At 41.4% G+C, this 16,348-nt stretch overlaps 1 protein-coding gene across 1 annotated transcript; it reads left to right on the top strand.

Annotated features, from left to right (window-relative positions):
- Positions 1–6,540: 6,540 nt before the first annotated feature.
- On the top strand, positions 6,541–8,831 carry RB195_005176 (uncharacterized protein; the record flags this gene model as incomplete). The annotated part of the gene is made up of 7 exons (XM_064177518.1): positions 6,541–6,690; positions 6,744–6,853; positions 6,912–7,041; positions 7,757–7,900; positions 7,967–8,139; positions 8,449–8,530; positions 8,658–8,831. 7 exons carry the CDS (start codon positions 6,541–6,543, stop codon positions 8,829–8,831), a joined length of 963 nt encoding a protein of 320 aa, XP_064034643.1.
- Positions 8,832–16,348: the final 7,517 nt, after the last annotated feature.

Here is a 16,348-nt window from a genome sequence, read left to right on the forward strand (position 1 = left end):
GTGCGGAGGAAATTTACGTAAAGCTGCCCACAGAGTTCAGAGCTACGCGGGCACGCGGTTTGGCGGCTCTGCGGTTTTGATGGTTATCGAGCGCACTGTCGTGGATAGTCTGGAACCCCCAAAACCGTCAAAACCAGAGTCATCAAACCCGCTCTGAACTCTACCGGCAGCCTAAGAAGGCTGAAAGTGTTGGTGTACAGCGTTGTGTCGCCGCCTGTTGTCAGCCATTCATATTCATGTCGGTATCCAGACAGCAGTGGAGCTTCTCCGCCTTATTTTTTGCGCTCGACATCTGGAAAGAATATCACAATTCTCTATTAAAATGATTCCTCAACTAGATAGTACTACTTTTGATTTGTCTTCCTGAGTTTACCAATTTTTCTTCAAAACAAAAATTAAAATTCATTTTCTTTCTCTTTAATAAGAAGAAATAGATTAGAACTGTCTAAAATACCGCTGAAAAAAATTTCCCATAGAACCACTTTTTTATCTAGAACGTCCTTGTTTCATTCAGCTTCAGAAGTTTCAGTACATGTCATTGATGATCATACAAATACTACTTGGGTATCAGCTGTGATAATCGAGTGGATTTTTTTTTTGGATTTGATGCATCCGAATATTCGAAAGAACTCAAACATTCCAAAAATGAAAATCAATTCATATTCTTGTTGTTGGAAGGTTCGATTTCGTGCAGTCACAGCTGAACCTCTCACCAACTTTGCTATACCAGCTCTATTAGAATATTTTATCACACAGAGCTATGTATTAAGATGGGATTTTTGAAATTCTGTGAAATTCACCTTGAATTGTGACTGTTCAGTCTCTTGGAAGTAAATGTCTGCGAATTCCATTATCTGTAGAATGATTACAGTTAAATTAATCAAATTAAATTTAAATAATAATATTAAATAAAAAAAATTAAAGATTAAATTGAAGTGAAATCTACACACCTCTACGCTGCGGTGGCCGATTGTATACCTGTGTGGCTATTGGAACCACTGGTTATCTGAACTGCTATGCCTCGCCTGGAATCTTGTTTACTACAACAAACATTCATCTGTTTACAAGAAACATTCGTCTGTTTAAAAGGTCGTGTAGTGCTGGTTTTTCTCCGCAACAACAGTACACCACAAAACACCATCAGCAATTCGTTATAGGATTGGAAAGATACACAGAGCATTCATTATTCGATTATTTACTCGTGTACTCAAAATCTCTATCGCTTAAAGCATATACATAGGGTCTAACGAAGGATGGATTCGAATCGAATAGTCGAATAATACTGATACAGATAAAGCCCAAAATGTTTGAATATTTTCAGTGTTTTGGAATTGCGATATTTTAGCGTACTTCAATAGTCGGTGTTTTCAAAATTCCAGAAAAAAAAACTCGATTGCAAAAGAAAATTGGGAAAAATTCGACGTCTCACGGGCTTCTAACATGTTTGTTTTGTTGGCCTTCAGTTACTTACAGCATCTGTCCTGACTGTTTTTGATCGTTCGTTGAGCGACCTGCAGGGAACGTCAGGTTTGCAGCCGTCTCGTTCGCAGATTTCCGTTTCGTTTCATTCTCGCACATTCCTACAGCAGTATGAGTGTTTACTATGTTGGTTGCTGCACTAACCGGTCTTACTGTTTTGTTTGTGTTCTTTTTACATGATAGGAACAAAATATGCAAAAACACACAGACATTTACAGTAACGACTCACCTATGTAACCGTACTCGTCACAATCAAGAACACACTTCCTTCATCTGAACGTTTTCCGCTAAGAAAGGAATTAAGAAAGGAACGTCGTTCACGTGCATAGTGCAAGGACTTCTTCACTAACTAATTAGAAACCGGCCTTATTAACTTACTTCTATAATTTCATCTGATTTTGGTTGTCTGGCTTTTTCAGTCAAGCGATGTCAAATTCGATTCTACGTCTCAAAGGTGCGTGAGCTGGACTTAGGTGTGCCAGCACATCTAAGCCCTGTCACCTTAAATTCTAAGGTGCGTGGTAGCCGATACAAAAAAGTCGAAACTGTTTTTGCTTGTGTTTAATTTTCATTCATCTAATTTGCTTGTAGAAGCTACGAACGGAAATAAATTACACTAATAACATTCAGACCGAACAAAAAATAAATAGCACCAATAACAAATGTATTTGATATTGTTTATTTGCTATTTATTTTTTGTTCTGTCTGAATGTTACTAATGGAGTATCAAGTACATTTCTAATGTATACTTCTGCTTGGTTTCTACTCCGCCACCCACATCCGTCCGGTTATGTTCATTGGCATTTGTAGTCTAACTAAGCGAAAGTTTTGAAAAACATACTGGGTATATTTATGGGTATATTTAGGTGATGCGTAGATGCAGGTGGTTGGCTTCCGGAAGTCTCATGTGTAAATAGGAGATTAAAATTATAAGGAAATCAAGGATAGGGGATTAATGCAGATGTTTTCGGATTAGGAGCTAAATCTGAAAATGACGTTCACGTGGGTGGTCATATTCTGTTTCAATTGGCTGAAACCTTGATATGTGGCTAAATCTAGAAATGACGTTTCCGTGGGTGGTCGTATTCTATTTCGGTTGGCTAAAAACTGATCCATGCCGTACCACCACATTGAAGATAAATTTTTCGCTTGATATAACCACTTGCGATGTTGAAGGAAGCTTGAGCGCTGTTCGATTCATGGAAACAGCGGCCGCACAGGTAGTTTTTGGATGAATCGCGGGCTAGACCGGTGTGACATCTGACAACTTAATTGGAAAAGAAAGCGAGATTGAAGAACAGAAACTAGGTGTTCAGGATAACAAAAAGAACAATCAAAAGCAAATTGAATCCAAACGTTTACGTGCTTTACGAAAACGTTTGAGGAAACATTCGATTTTAAGATGCATAAATAAGAATGACCTGTTCGTAGTCATAGTGTTAGTTAATGTAAACAAATGTTGAAAATTTCCAGCTAAAAAAAATTGCAGTTCTCTCTTCTGTCTCTGCTTCAGCCAAGAATTGGAGAAAACTGGTCCCGAAACACTTTCAAAAGAATCACAGAATCCACTTTTTTTCGGTGAAAGCAAAAAGCGCTGAGAGCATTTCGACAGTCCAGTTTGTTTGTTTTTGTCACCACTGTCATTTCCTTCGGTTGCAAGCACTTGCACCGGTTTTCGGGTTCCCTTGCTGGAGAACGTGTTTAGAATTTCACTTCAAAAAGAAAGAATGGTTGTCCAGAATAAAATATGAGGCACACTACATCTGAACAATTCTTTCGAAGTAACAGCAACCGCTGCAATTGTCCAATTTTATTCTTTTTCTTTGATTTTTGATCTGCAAAGAAATAAAGAACATTTCCAATATTCGTACATCCATTCCTTCTATAGTGTTTGACCTATGGACGCGATCTATGGAAAATTCAGTGGAATTATTGTTGAAGCCATCATAGCCGAAGAGTTTCGAAGTACTAGTTCTGTGCAATTTTTAACATGCTTCATCTTCTTGTTAAAGGCAGCATACCACGAATTTGAGGTGGTGCGGATTTCAGATGGAGTATTCTTATAAGGGATAGTAGATTACGGAGAGGAGTGTGCTCCCGTCCATTTCTTCCTAATTGCCGTAAAAAACGGCCCGGAAGAAGCGGCGCCGCACAGCGCTGGCGCGCTCCAATCAAACACCTTGTAGAAAATAGTTTACTTCCGACCCGTTTTCTACGGCCCGGAAGATACGGCTTCTAGCGTTCCGGCGCACTATCTACGGCAATTAGGAAGAAATGGACGGAATCACCCTCCTCCCCAGAATCTAGGACTCCGTATACGAATATTCCACCGGAAATCCGTACCGCTCCAGATTCGTGGGGTGATGTTTTTAATTAAGTTGAGAATTGAAGAAAAAATCATTTTTGAAGCTTCGAGAGGACTTGTTTTCATAGCGTTCCCATACGAGTCTGCACATCCATTTCTATTTTTGTCGCAATTTTATAAACAGTGACGAGATTTGATAATGTTTTACGCTAATGTCGCCGTATTATTATAATAGACGTGTCATATTTATATCCTGCATATGGCGCACTTTTTGAGATATCACGTGCATTTGAAAATGCGAATAGATGAGTTTTGCAAGTACTTCACATCTTCCTTAAATCGCTTTTTTATTTATTAGTTTATTTGAATACACCAATGATGCAACAGAAAAAAAGAAACAAAAAAGGAAACACTGTTTGTCTGAGTCAGCATTTAAAAAAAAATCGGGACTCATTTTATTGTCCTTTCTTTCTCGGATAACAAGTCGAACATGGCTTTTAAGGGCTTCTGATGACATTACGTCGACTTTACTCGGTACTGAACTTATATTGGGGCGGGTGTGGCGCACTGCTAAGAAGTTCTCTTGCGACAGCAAGACCAATAGTTCGGAACCGCCTTTGGCCAACTGCACCTTTCATCGATGCGGAATCGATAAACTGGTTCCACTGTTTGAGTTTGAGACTTGTCGGTGAGGGCAAAAACACTACATATAGGCCGCTTACGCGTTCATAAAACTTTGAACGACTCCGAAATCGAACGCGTAGGCGTATCCCAAGCGGATTGGTCTACGATAGCCATTTTGTCCCTTTATCTTATTTCGTGTTTGTCGCGATATGGTGGGTTTCCATAAATTTGCTCTAAGAATACGTCTCCCGCCTACATTTCTCCGATAATTTCGCGCAATTAGTATTCATGACATTGTTCGGGCAATCAAAAAACTCGTAGCTACGAGGGAACGTATTATATGACATCATTGTGCATATTAACCAGCTGTAAATGCGTCCTTCACAGGAAGATGTCAGAGCTCTTCGGGCAGGAAGATCTTGTTAGCTCAGTCAAGTGGTTGATAGACGAAGTGACATCATGGTGCAGCTGATTATGTGCGTCGGAAGGGAAACGGTGACGTAACTACTTTTTCCGATGCACTGCCAGGTGCAGATCAAACTACGTACTTGGTCGTGATTTGGTCTTTGCGGCGTTTGGCATTTACCGTATGCCGGCCGCCTTCTCACCTCTTATTCCAGATGCTGAAGCGTCTTTTTTTTCTGTTCGCGTCAAAAATAAGAGGTCAAAAAGGCAAAACTTGTCGTGGACTGACTTCCACCTTCTTCTATAGATGTCAGCAGTTACTGATGAATGGATTTCCGAAATAACAGACCAATATATTATGTGGACACAACAATGTCGGTTAAGGAAAGAAACGGTTATCCACGTGCAGTCTTCAGAGTTGCACGTGGACAACCTTTCTTTTCCTTCTTTCGCTCCGTTCGCCCACCCACTGTTTCTCAGCTGTTTGCAGAAGCGCATTTATTTTACTTTGAGCAATGAACTGATATAAACAACGAAATGTAGAGGAACGAAGTTCAGAAAATATCAAGACACGTCGGGAACTGTGACGCAGTGATCGTAAGTTCAAGTTTCCACTGAGGGCGCCTTTCTAAGCTGAGAAACCGGAATAGTACGAAATGTTGAGGTTCTCTTTCTGAAAGTGTGAGATTTTTTGGACTTCTCTAACCTAAGTGTTATAGTTCTTCACTGCTAGTGTCTTCCGGTGTGCATCATCATAAGAAATTTCTTCAAACAGCAGTGAAAGAGCAAAAACAGCTGTGAAACAACAACACATATACGTATTTACAGCTTGTGAAGGATCCAATCATACCTCGTTGCCACGCCCATTGAGGTGAGGAGGTATAAAGTGCGGCGAAGTTGATTAAGGGGTTAGCTTGCGCGCTTGCGACCTCGTCTTTTCGTTTATGGCGACCATCGCTACAGAATTATTCACCTTTTCTTCCGTGTATCTGTTCTCCAATCATACCTCATTGCCACGCCCATTGATATTAGGAGGTAAAAAGTGTGGTGAAGTTGTTGATTTCTGCGTAATATTTCCTATTATTTTAGTTTTGGTTGCTTCGCTAACAATCTAATACATCAAATCTGGTTCAAAAGTTCTAAAAAACTTGAAGCATTGGTTGTGGTGGAGCTCCATCCCAATTGCGTACATGGAATTGTAGGTAGAAGAAAAAGGGAGATTTATTTTACTATCTGTGTTCGAAATAAATTTCCCAGGAATAGCTTTCTTGATACTAGCCGGACTATGAAAATTAAGCCACCCAAATAGGTGCGATTGTGGGAATGATCCACAACCAGCGTGTATTATTTTCTTTGGTTTCGATGACCTTCTAGATCACAAACCTTTTATTAACCTAATCAAACTTATGAATTCCCATAACGTTTGCATAGACGTGCAAGCAGTTAGCGCATGCGAACGGCAGCCGAGCGATTTTTTTTTATTCAACGTCTTGCAGACTCGCAGTTACTTTTTCGTGCAAGTCCTGCTGAGATATCCCATCCGGGAGCAGTTTCGCTCCGCCCAACCAGCCTCTGCTTGCAGGCTCACCATAACCCCGCCCCATAGATCTCCTTTATAAACACTCTCATATGTATTATATGTGTATCCGTGCAGCCCATCTCGGCGAACGCTGACGTAGTTTTAGAACACACGAAATTTACGTTGATTATAGCTCAGCATTTCAGAAATGTCATCCGAATGCGAGAGAGGTCCCTTGACCACATCAACGGTGGATTACTGGGTTCAGCATGTGGTGTTTCCTTGTCAAGTGTTCATACTGACGTTGGTCATCTACGATATAGCTCGTAACGCGACGTCGGTGAAATCGAGAATCGTGGTAAATGGTCCTATCTGGTTGCTTTTTGGGCTACGGAACAGAGTCTCGTTTAGGCGAAACCAAATCTGCTAGTCCTTGCACTGCTTAATCTACTCGTCTTTGGTACTATGCTTCCTCAGTCGCTGGGAAGCTTCTCGTGGTTTTTTGAAGCGGAATCTTTTAGGTAAGTGTGCTATCTATCCCATAAATGACCCATGATTACCTACCCTCTTCTTTTGCAGACGTTTCTTCCATTACTCGAAAATCCCAATCAATGCTCTGTCTAACCTTATATCTGCTATGGAGATTTTCATTACACTTGCCATTTGCGTAGAGTGCTACCTCCGTTCGAAGTCCTCCTCGCTTGTAAAAGTAAGTGGAACTTTATGGTTTTCGAGCGACACTGTACGATTCTCAGGGTGCAAGGCATTCCTGCGTTGATTCATGGAGTACTGTAGACTTTACTTAACTGATGTTATTGTGGTTGCAAACACGAAAGGTCACTGAATGTCTGGGGAAAAAATTGTGGATGATACTCTTGAGTTAGTGGCTTGGTCAAGCGTGATTGTAGGGTTCATAAGTCGTAATTCTCAAAAATCTTTCCGCTCTTTTCAACCTCTCATGGATCTTTTTTGGTCACATCGTATTTTGATGGTGCCGTGACGTATTTTCACTCAATCCTGAACACTACCTTGTTTAGACCGCGAGACCAATACGTTCCTTTGAGTTGTTAACTGTTGATCGTTCTGAACTAGAACTGAGATCTCTGTTTTAAGAAAAGAATACAAGTATTTCATGCCCATGTGTCTTCTATATACTTCGATTCGGCATGTGATCTCAAAGTAGAGTAGCGACATGACATTCATCAGAAAATCAGCGGTTGTAACACTTTGAATGAGTGATCAGTCACCACTTTTACCGTAGTCCCAGAATAATACCAATTAACACCGTAATTAGTAGTTAGTCCTCTGCAAGTTGTGCGTTTAAACGACTGATCGCTAGGAGATAACCAGGACCATTCAAAAACAACAATAAACGTTGAGAAATAGAACAAACGTTTGCAAATCCATAAGACAGAATATTTTAGTGTTTTGTGCCAAGTGTCCGCTACGTCACCTTCCTTGTGGGAGCATTCATTATGTCCGCAGGACTAACAGGCTATCATTTTCTGCTGTACGAACTAGAAACCGGCTACAGATGCAATGGAACGAAGCTGGTCGTGAGGATCAAGGTTGGTTTGATATGAAAATCAGTGATTGTGTTACGCAATAACGATTGTTACAATAACGTTTTCCAGCTTAACACTGACCTTTTCACTCCGACAGCTATCAAATTTTGTAACATCGTCCAAGCTGTTCTTGTTATTGTGATCCCATGCATTTGCATGATTTTGGTGAACCGGAGACATGCCAATCTCATTCGCAGCAACGTGTTTCCAATATCCTTCAGTGAATGCCGTGAGTTGTTCAGGTGAGAAAGTTCAACGAATCACTTCTGGTTAAGTAGCATTCACCTTTGTGCTTGAGTTCATTTCAATCTCCCCGCCTTAGCCTAGTTTCTCTCGGAACAATAGGTGAAGGACATAAGCAAGTACAAAAGTATGCGGTCGCTATTTTCATTCATACTTAACTGCTAAACGATCACACGAATTTACCCATTTATTTAGTGTGAAAAAGCAGACAATTAGGTATTGATTTAATGGCCATATCGCCCAGCAGTTAAGCAGTGAAGGATTCAATCCCTGAAATATTTTTCACATCTCACCAAACATCGTTTCAGCGAGGAATCCCATCTACAATCGAGACGAAAGACGATTTTGATGTGTCTGCCTACACTCACGATCTGTTTCGTCTTTTCGCATGTTGGTTTAAAATAGTTCTGAATACCTGGATATTTGATTTTTCGTAGACTTCCACTGTGACCGAATTATTCAATTTGACTTTTTCGACACTATCTGTCCAACTATGCCTGCAATATCGATATTTTAGATGTTGTCGTTCCTCCCCTTCTTATACGACCTCATTCCATCGCTCTACGAATGGGGATTTCCAAATGTGATCACCGTTATGAATAGTGTACTCATGAGTGGAAAACTAGCAGCACTTGCTATTTCGTCACATATGTGTCAAGAGCTCGGTCGCCTTGGAGTCAGCACTTATTAGAACAGTGCTTTCATAATGAAGTTTTCTCGTGGTCGTTGTAACTGATTGAAAATTTGTCACGTATCTGTTCTTTGTGTTGTTTATTTGAAGTGACTGAAGCGGGTCTTTCTTTGATCTCTGCTTCTTCCCTTTCATAGAGAATTTCTTGTCGCTGGTCACGATCTCGTATGTGAGCATTACTTTCACAAGTCGTTCAAATACTCACATACATGTAACTTCTGTGTAATTACATCCTGCTTTTGTTTATATTTCCGTAAAACATTCATTTCATAGCACCACTGATGCACAATCATAAAAGATTTTGTAAACAGTCGCATTAGGGTTTGAAGAAAACGGGATGGTTCTTGCACCTCTATTACGTATAGAAATGGACTCATTAGGTTTGTTTTGGAAGTTGTTTGTCGTTTCTTTTCGGCTGCAGAAATGTGCATGATGTTTTTCAGTTCGTTCTCTTGTGTATTAAATTTAGCTCTACATTTACAAGCCTGAAAAACATCTCAAACACCGTAGCTCTTCAAATAGCGTGAATTTGCAAGTGGTTTCAGTTGCAAATTTTCGAGAAACAGGATATTCAAAGCAGTGGTCTAATTACTCTGACGCACGATACAAACCTAGAGTTGTTTATTTCGATACAGCACATTGACAGGATAATTAGCCTATTCTTATCCTAGCTCTACTAACTTCTTTTCCGTTACCGTATTTGCAGGTACAGCGGTCATTGCAGGTGATATTTTTACGCTGGAGCAACGCTTGCTTGACCGAGAAACTCACTATATGAAAGAAAGGCTGCTGAGCTCTAGTTCAGTTCTTTATTCTGTGTTCCAAAACGCGCTAAATCGACAAAGAAAAGTACTTGAGATGTTGTGATAAAATTTGTTGGTGCTTTGGATTCTTAGTGTTCCTATAATTTTTTTTCTTCGTCAAGGAAGTTGATCAACAATCTAGCCGTAATGACGTTCTATTAGTTAAAGGCATCACCCCACGAATCTAAGGTTGTACGGATTTCAAGTGGAGTATTCGTATACGGGATAGTAGATTACAGAGAGGGGGTGATTTCGTCCATTTCTTCCTAATTGCCGTAAAAAACGGTCCGGAAGACGCGGTGCGTGCACAAGGCTGGCGCGCTCCAATCGAACTCATTATAGAAGATAGCGCGGCGGATCGCTCGAAGCCGTATCGTCCGGACCATTTTTTCCGGCAATTAGGAAGAAATGGACGGAACCACTCTCCTCCTCATAATCTACTACGCCGTATACGAATACTCCACCTGAAATCCGTACCACCTCAGGTTCGTGGGGTGATGGCTTTAAGAATCTGAGTCAATGAGGCTGAGGTTACAGTTCAGCGTCGTGGTAGTACGTCGTGGTGGCGTTACTTACAGTCAACGCCTATCGAAAATGAAGTCGCAAGACGCCGATTGTAGCGGTAGATTGGACACAACGCGATTGAAACATGTATCAGCTTATAGGGAACTGCAATCGCTAAAATTAAAGGACAACCACAAATCTGGGGGGGGATTTTTGGGGGTTATTAAGAGAAAGGAAAAAAGAAAGGGGGGGGGGTTCCCTAATTTACCCAAAAAAAAACCCCGAAGAAGGGGCCCCCCCCCACCACCCCCCCCCCCCAACCAACCCCCAAAAAAAAAAAAAAAGCAAAAAAAAAAAAAAAACCTTTTCCTCTTTTTTTAAAAAAAAAAAAAAAAAAGAAACCCCCCCCCCCCCCCCCCCTCAAACCCAAATTAAACGGAATGAATGATGAGATAATCGGAAGCAGGAAAATACGCACAGAATTGGCATCGTTGAACCCGGAAGAACGCGCAATGTGTGTAATGGGCCTAACATGATAGCGGCGCTGGCATAGCTGAGATGTGCTTCCGCGATATTTCTAAAAATACGGCGAGTCAGGGTGAGGGGTAAATTGTAGTTGGGGGTGCGGTGAGGGTACTCAGCCGCGCTCTTATCTCTGGAAATAAGTGATTAAATCAGTCAGGGCCCTGAAACATGAGTATTAGCCTTAGAGGATCTTTAACATGCAGGCCGATGCTACTACGAGGAAGATAGAGCTTCCAGAAATATGAACGCGGTTCAGTTCCCCCTCCCCAACTACGCTTTTCTCAGGAACAGTTTGAAATGGCTCGACATTCAAATACAGATCTATCGGTATTAGTTATCTGTTGTGCACATATATTTACTTCCTCAATGGCACGCAATCAAATCTCTTCATAGTTTTCAGCGTGGCGAAGCACTTTGTAGTGCGACAAATCACCTCCCAGAGAATATGGTTGGGTCAAAACGACATGAAGCACGGACAGTTGCGTGAGCGGCTGCGCTCGAAGCGGCGCGGTGGAGCGTAGCGGTTGGGATCGTGTGAGGATCCTCGCTACCGCCATCCATCTCTGCAGATCGGTATGGTCCCACCTCATTCCAACTGCTGCCTCCACCGCACCGCTTCGCGCGCAGCCGCTTGCGCAACTGTCTATGCTTCATGCCGTTTTGACTCGGCTATATATTTCATCTCTTATTACCTGCATAGCAATTCTCTGCAAAAAGTCGATGCTACGAAAATCCACAGAATGGCATGGTGAACTTACACGCGACAAAAAAGCGACGCAGAAAAAACTACTTTACAGTACTTTCCTATGCTAGTCGCTTCTTCGCCAACTGGCGCGACAGAAATCTTGAACCATCTCCAAAGGCAGTGCTCAAGTAAATTTTCAGAATGGACTCTCTCTAAAAACCAACACTTTCCTCTACAAATCCAGCAGTTTGAGGCATCACAAGCGCTCAAACTCATCAATTCGCGCGACGCCTATGAGCACATATTCGACAGAGTGACCCTCAAAAAATAAGGATATGACATAGAATGAGCAGTAGTATCTGTTGCTAGGCAGGTGATAACTTGCCTCAAGGCGGCTTTCGTGGAGAATCCCATTTCTTTGAAGGCGCGTAAGCGCTGGATGCTTTTGCGCTGATGGATTTAAGCTTTCGTGGTATTTTAAATCTCTCGATTTGCAGGGTGAATTGGACGTATTCATCGTAATTTTCCTAACATAAGTTCTGTTCTCTACTTTTTGGCGGAGAGATCTAAACCTCGAACGTTTTTCCCGTGGCTGCCTACATGAACCGCTCTCATGACGTGTGGTCACGAAAGAACTTGTGTGATCACGGGCTAATCACGAACTGTCACCAAGAGTTAATTGGAGAAACTTTTATAATACATGTTCCCTTAGTTCCGCCTGACCACCCAGTTTGTTTCAAACTTTTATAAGACTAAACACACAGGACCCTAAAAAGCCTAACCTAACTTTGCGCGAAAGTCGGAATTCATAGGCTTCTGCACAATATAATCTTACCACACGAAAAATAACTCAACTGCGTGACGTAGCGTTGCCGATGGTAGGGTCAAAACGACATGAAGCACGGTGCAATTGCGCACGCGGCTCCTCTCGAAGCGGTGCGGTGGAGCGTAGCGGTCAGGAGGGCAATAAGACCCTTGCTGGCACCATCCATCGTTGCAGTTTGTAATGGCCCGACGTCGGTTCCAACTGCTGCCTCCACCGCGCAGTTCCGAGCGCGTACGCAAATGCACCGTTCTTTTGACCATACCGTATACAAATTCCTATATATTCCATAAAAAGCCTACAGCACGGGCACGTAAGCCGAACACAAAGGAGTACCTATTCTTGTTTATTTAAAGCATGCAATAACATGATTCACTTAGAAAAAGAATAAAGCATGCAATAACAGGATAAACTTAGGCTAATAAACAAGAATAGGTACGTGAGAGGACGTATGCAGAGTAATTTTACTGTAGACGTCATGCGAATTGATGGAAAATAAGAACTTTAAGACGTGCAAGAGTGGTTCTACAGCAGTGATCCAATGACAACTTCTCAAGAAGAGATATTCCTTCCAACGTTTACGACGTCTTCAATTCGCAAATCCAACCAACTGCTCCGTCAGACTTCTAAAGCCTATCTTTGAAGTAGAACAATACGGAAGGCTAAAATAACGTGCGAAAGCTAGGTAGGAGACGGGGCAAAAAGAACCGATCGGACTAAGGAAAGAGCCGTAGGGTGACGCGCTCCATGGAAAATCTAGTACTCGAATGTTGAGCCGGCTCCATTTTTTTGAATGGAGGCATAATCTCGCTTGTACAAATGTCTTATTGCACTCCCGACACAGGTTCCCACTAAGATCGTAGAAATCCGAAGCACAGCAGGAAGTGAAGTTGTGCTGGCCTATATACATCATCGGATTGAATGAGTTCAAAGAGAGGAAAGTAAAGCGAAGGTTTGCACTCTGTGTACCTTAGAAGCGTGGAGAACTGAGTCGTGTGCAACCTATACAAATGCATATAGTTGCAACCTATAGTGGGTGCATACTCCCTCTTTCTGTTCAGAAAGCGCTAGATGCCTTTTTATATCAAGAAGAAAGTGTTGGAAATGAAGCCTTGTTATAAATGGTGTGAGCTCTTCTTTGGCCATGATATTGTTTTTGAACTCCTCACTCGCGCCAGACCGGGGTGAACGGTAGCTAGTTTGATCTACACTCGGATCAAACGACAGGAAGCTCGGTGCAGTTGCGTAAGCGGCTGTGCTGGAAGCGACGTGGTTGCAGTCGAGGTGGGACCGTCGTGGATTGCAACAGTGCTAGGAAGTATTCCTCGTCCCCTTCCCCCGATCCTTGCTCCAGATACTACTCCGCACCGCTTTTGCGCGACTGCACTGAGCATCATTTCGTCTTGACACTACTATATAACGTCGAGCCAAACATGTCCGATCTCCTCTTTGTTGGCTTGCGGAGTACGCTGTGGTCCGGGCCAATATTATGGATATTAGTATTAACATCGCGAAAAAGCGCATCTCGTAGTTCGAAAATTGGTTAAATATAACTTGCGTTCCATAGAAGTGACGACTGCTCAGAATTTTTTTCGAAAAAAAAAGAGTTTTATTCACATTATTGGAATATGTCCAACTTTATTGCCGCTATTTGCGTCTTTTCTTTCTTGTGTTAATGAAGCCATCAGTAAGTTGGAGAGAAGCTCCAGACTCTCTGTTGAATGTTATCCTTTTCAAAATTGCGGATTTGAGCACTACTCTTCTTGTATAACGAAGAAGTGATAGTAAAGTTACAGACTATCGTTTATTGTCGGCAGTGATGAATAGTGAAATCTGTGCAGATCGATTTGGAATAGTAAGTTAACTGGATGTTGATCAGCTGCATCCTGCAGAACTTCTGATACTGGTACTAGTACTCTGCAGTAGAAGCCTTTCTACTTCAAAACTTTTTTCTATTTTCACTAACTTACTAGAGGCTTCCTTCATCTTAAAAAAAAGTGTGACTGGCTTAAAGTCGGTTAGTTGTTGTCTTTTTTGATCTGTTTATCGTACATACAGTTTTCGGAGTTTTCGATGGTCATTCCTCTCTGAATATGAATGTAATTTTCTCATAAGCTGGTAAGGAGGTTCTTAATAGGGCCTAAAGCCGGTTAGTCGTTAGTCGTAGGTTAGTTAAGCGTCATCTCTGGAGGAGTAATGATCCTTTGGCAGTACTATAAACGTGTGCCAGCAGACCAGCCACGAATGGCAGCGAACCTCAGAACACGGACACCTCACTCCGTGTTGAAACATGATCTGTCACGTAAAAATTGGTAAAGACCTGTTTCACATCGGTTTTGTATGAGAAGTCATGTTTTGACATGGTCAAAGGACTGAACTGACGCACTTGTTGCAAACAATCTCATTTCATGTTTTTTTAAACATTTTTTCACAAATCTTGTCCATTTAAGGGAAATCCTATTTCCTTGTTTTCGTTGCAATTTCCAGTCGTTTCCAATGAACTTGGGATCGGTGACTATATCACATGTAAGACCCAGTTACAAGATTCTCTTATAACCACAGCTTTTTGGGACAACCATATATGGGGTTGTTCAGAGGAATTGGGTTGAATACACTTCACAAAGTAGCGTTCCTTGAAAGAACACTCGTGTAGTTGTTTGAGTGAATATTGGAGGATTCGAACTTACATGTTACAAACAATATTTTCTTCTTATCTGATTTTCACCCCTGGTATTAGGCGAAAACGAAGTCACCCCTAGCATTGGTTCTTGTGGCTTCAACCTAAGCGTTAACGTCCTGTTTTCGACGCGCGAAGATTAACGTAATTCTTCATTGAGGATTCTTGCATGCAGTCAATTCAATAAATAGTGAGAAGCGGGATCTTATATCCAGAAGTTGCTCAGCATCGCCGCGTCTAGGTCAATGATAGAGTAGAATATTTCTTGATCTGCCGGTAACATAATTGGAAATCGTTGATCAGATCTGCACTATCCCGAGCCAAACCGTTCCGCACTCCTAATAATTTCTGTTCGTTTTCCATAATCACCATAATTCCGTGTATTGATCCTGATCCGGTTGACCTCATGTGGTGTGATTGATTAAACGAAAGTACGTTTACTTTGTTTAAATGTATAGTTTCTTAGTTCAAACCACAAGTCATTAGAGCTGTAGGGAAAGATTGTTATCTATTTCTGTCTTCAGCTTCATGCGTTGTTTGAATATGCCATTTGTTTGAAGTTTTTCTATAGAATGATGAGGCGCTTTGAAAGTTAAATCAAATGCGTTTTTTGGGGAAAGCGACAACGAATACGAGAAGAATCATCTGAAAGTAAATTTAGGTAACAATCTTAGCCTGCATTTTTAACGACTTCAGCAAAGCTTACTATTCGCGATCCCAGAGGTCAGGGAAATACTATTCTCTACACTTCTTGTGAGAATTAATCTTCGGCTGAAGAATATGAGCTCTTCAGGGAGTTCTGGGTTTTACGATAAGTCTGAGATGCTAGGATTTCTAGATTTCCTCTTTGAAAATCTAGGAGTCATTCCGTCAGATATTCAAATAGGCATTAATTTGGAATCAGTTTTTCAAATCTTTAACTAGTTATCCATTTTATGAGAAAGTTTGTGATTTTCTGAATGTATTTTGAGCCTTGCGCATTTATTAGGGTCCAGTAAGCTGGTGCAATCGATCAAAGCAACCTGAAGATCTGTGCGTTGCGTAGGCGGCTGGTGTGGGCATCAAGAGGTACAAATTAAGACAAGTTATGACGCAAAGCTTGAAAAGTGATCTAGGAACTCAAAAATGCAATGAAATGAGTACTCAGAGGACTGCTCGAAGCGAAGATTTTACTCATACGAAAGGAAAGGAATACATATACCATAAATATATCTCATATGGTTTTCTCTGTAGCAAAGCGGGACATTTTGCATCGGTACTCGTTGATATAGATTGTAGTGACATAACTACTAAATTACAATTCTTCTTTGAAATCCGCCATTGTGTCGTTAATCCTTCGTCGACGGATTCGGTCTCTCCGCACCTGTTTTGAAGCATATGTATTTTAATATTTTTATGTGACCAAACTTTGAAATGTGTCAATTGGTTTGTGTTAACTTGTCTTGTCGGCTGTAGGCAATTAGCTCGAGTACTTCCTGAACGGCTGCAGAGTGAGCAGCA

This window comes from Necator americanus, chromosome I (assembly GCF_031761385.1).
Source record: "Necator americanus strain Aroian chromosome I, whole genome shotgun sequence".
Classification (NCBI taxonomy): domain Eukaryota; kingdom Metazoa; phylum Nematoda; class Chromadorea; order Rhabditida; family Ancylostomatidae; genus Necator; species Necator americanus.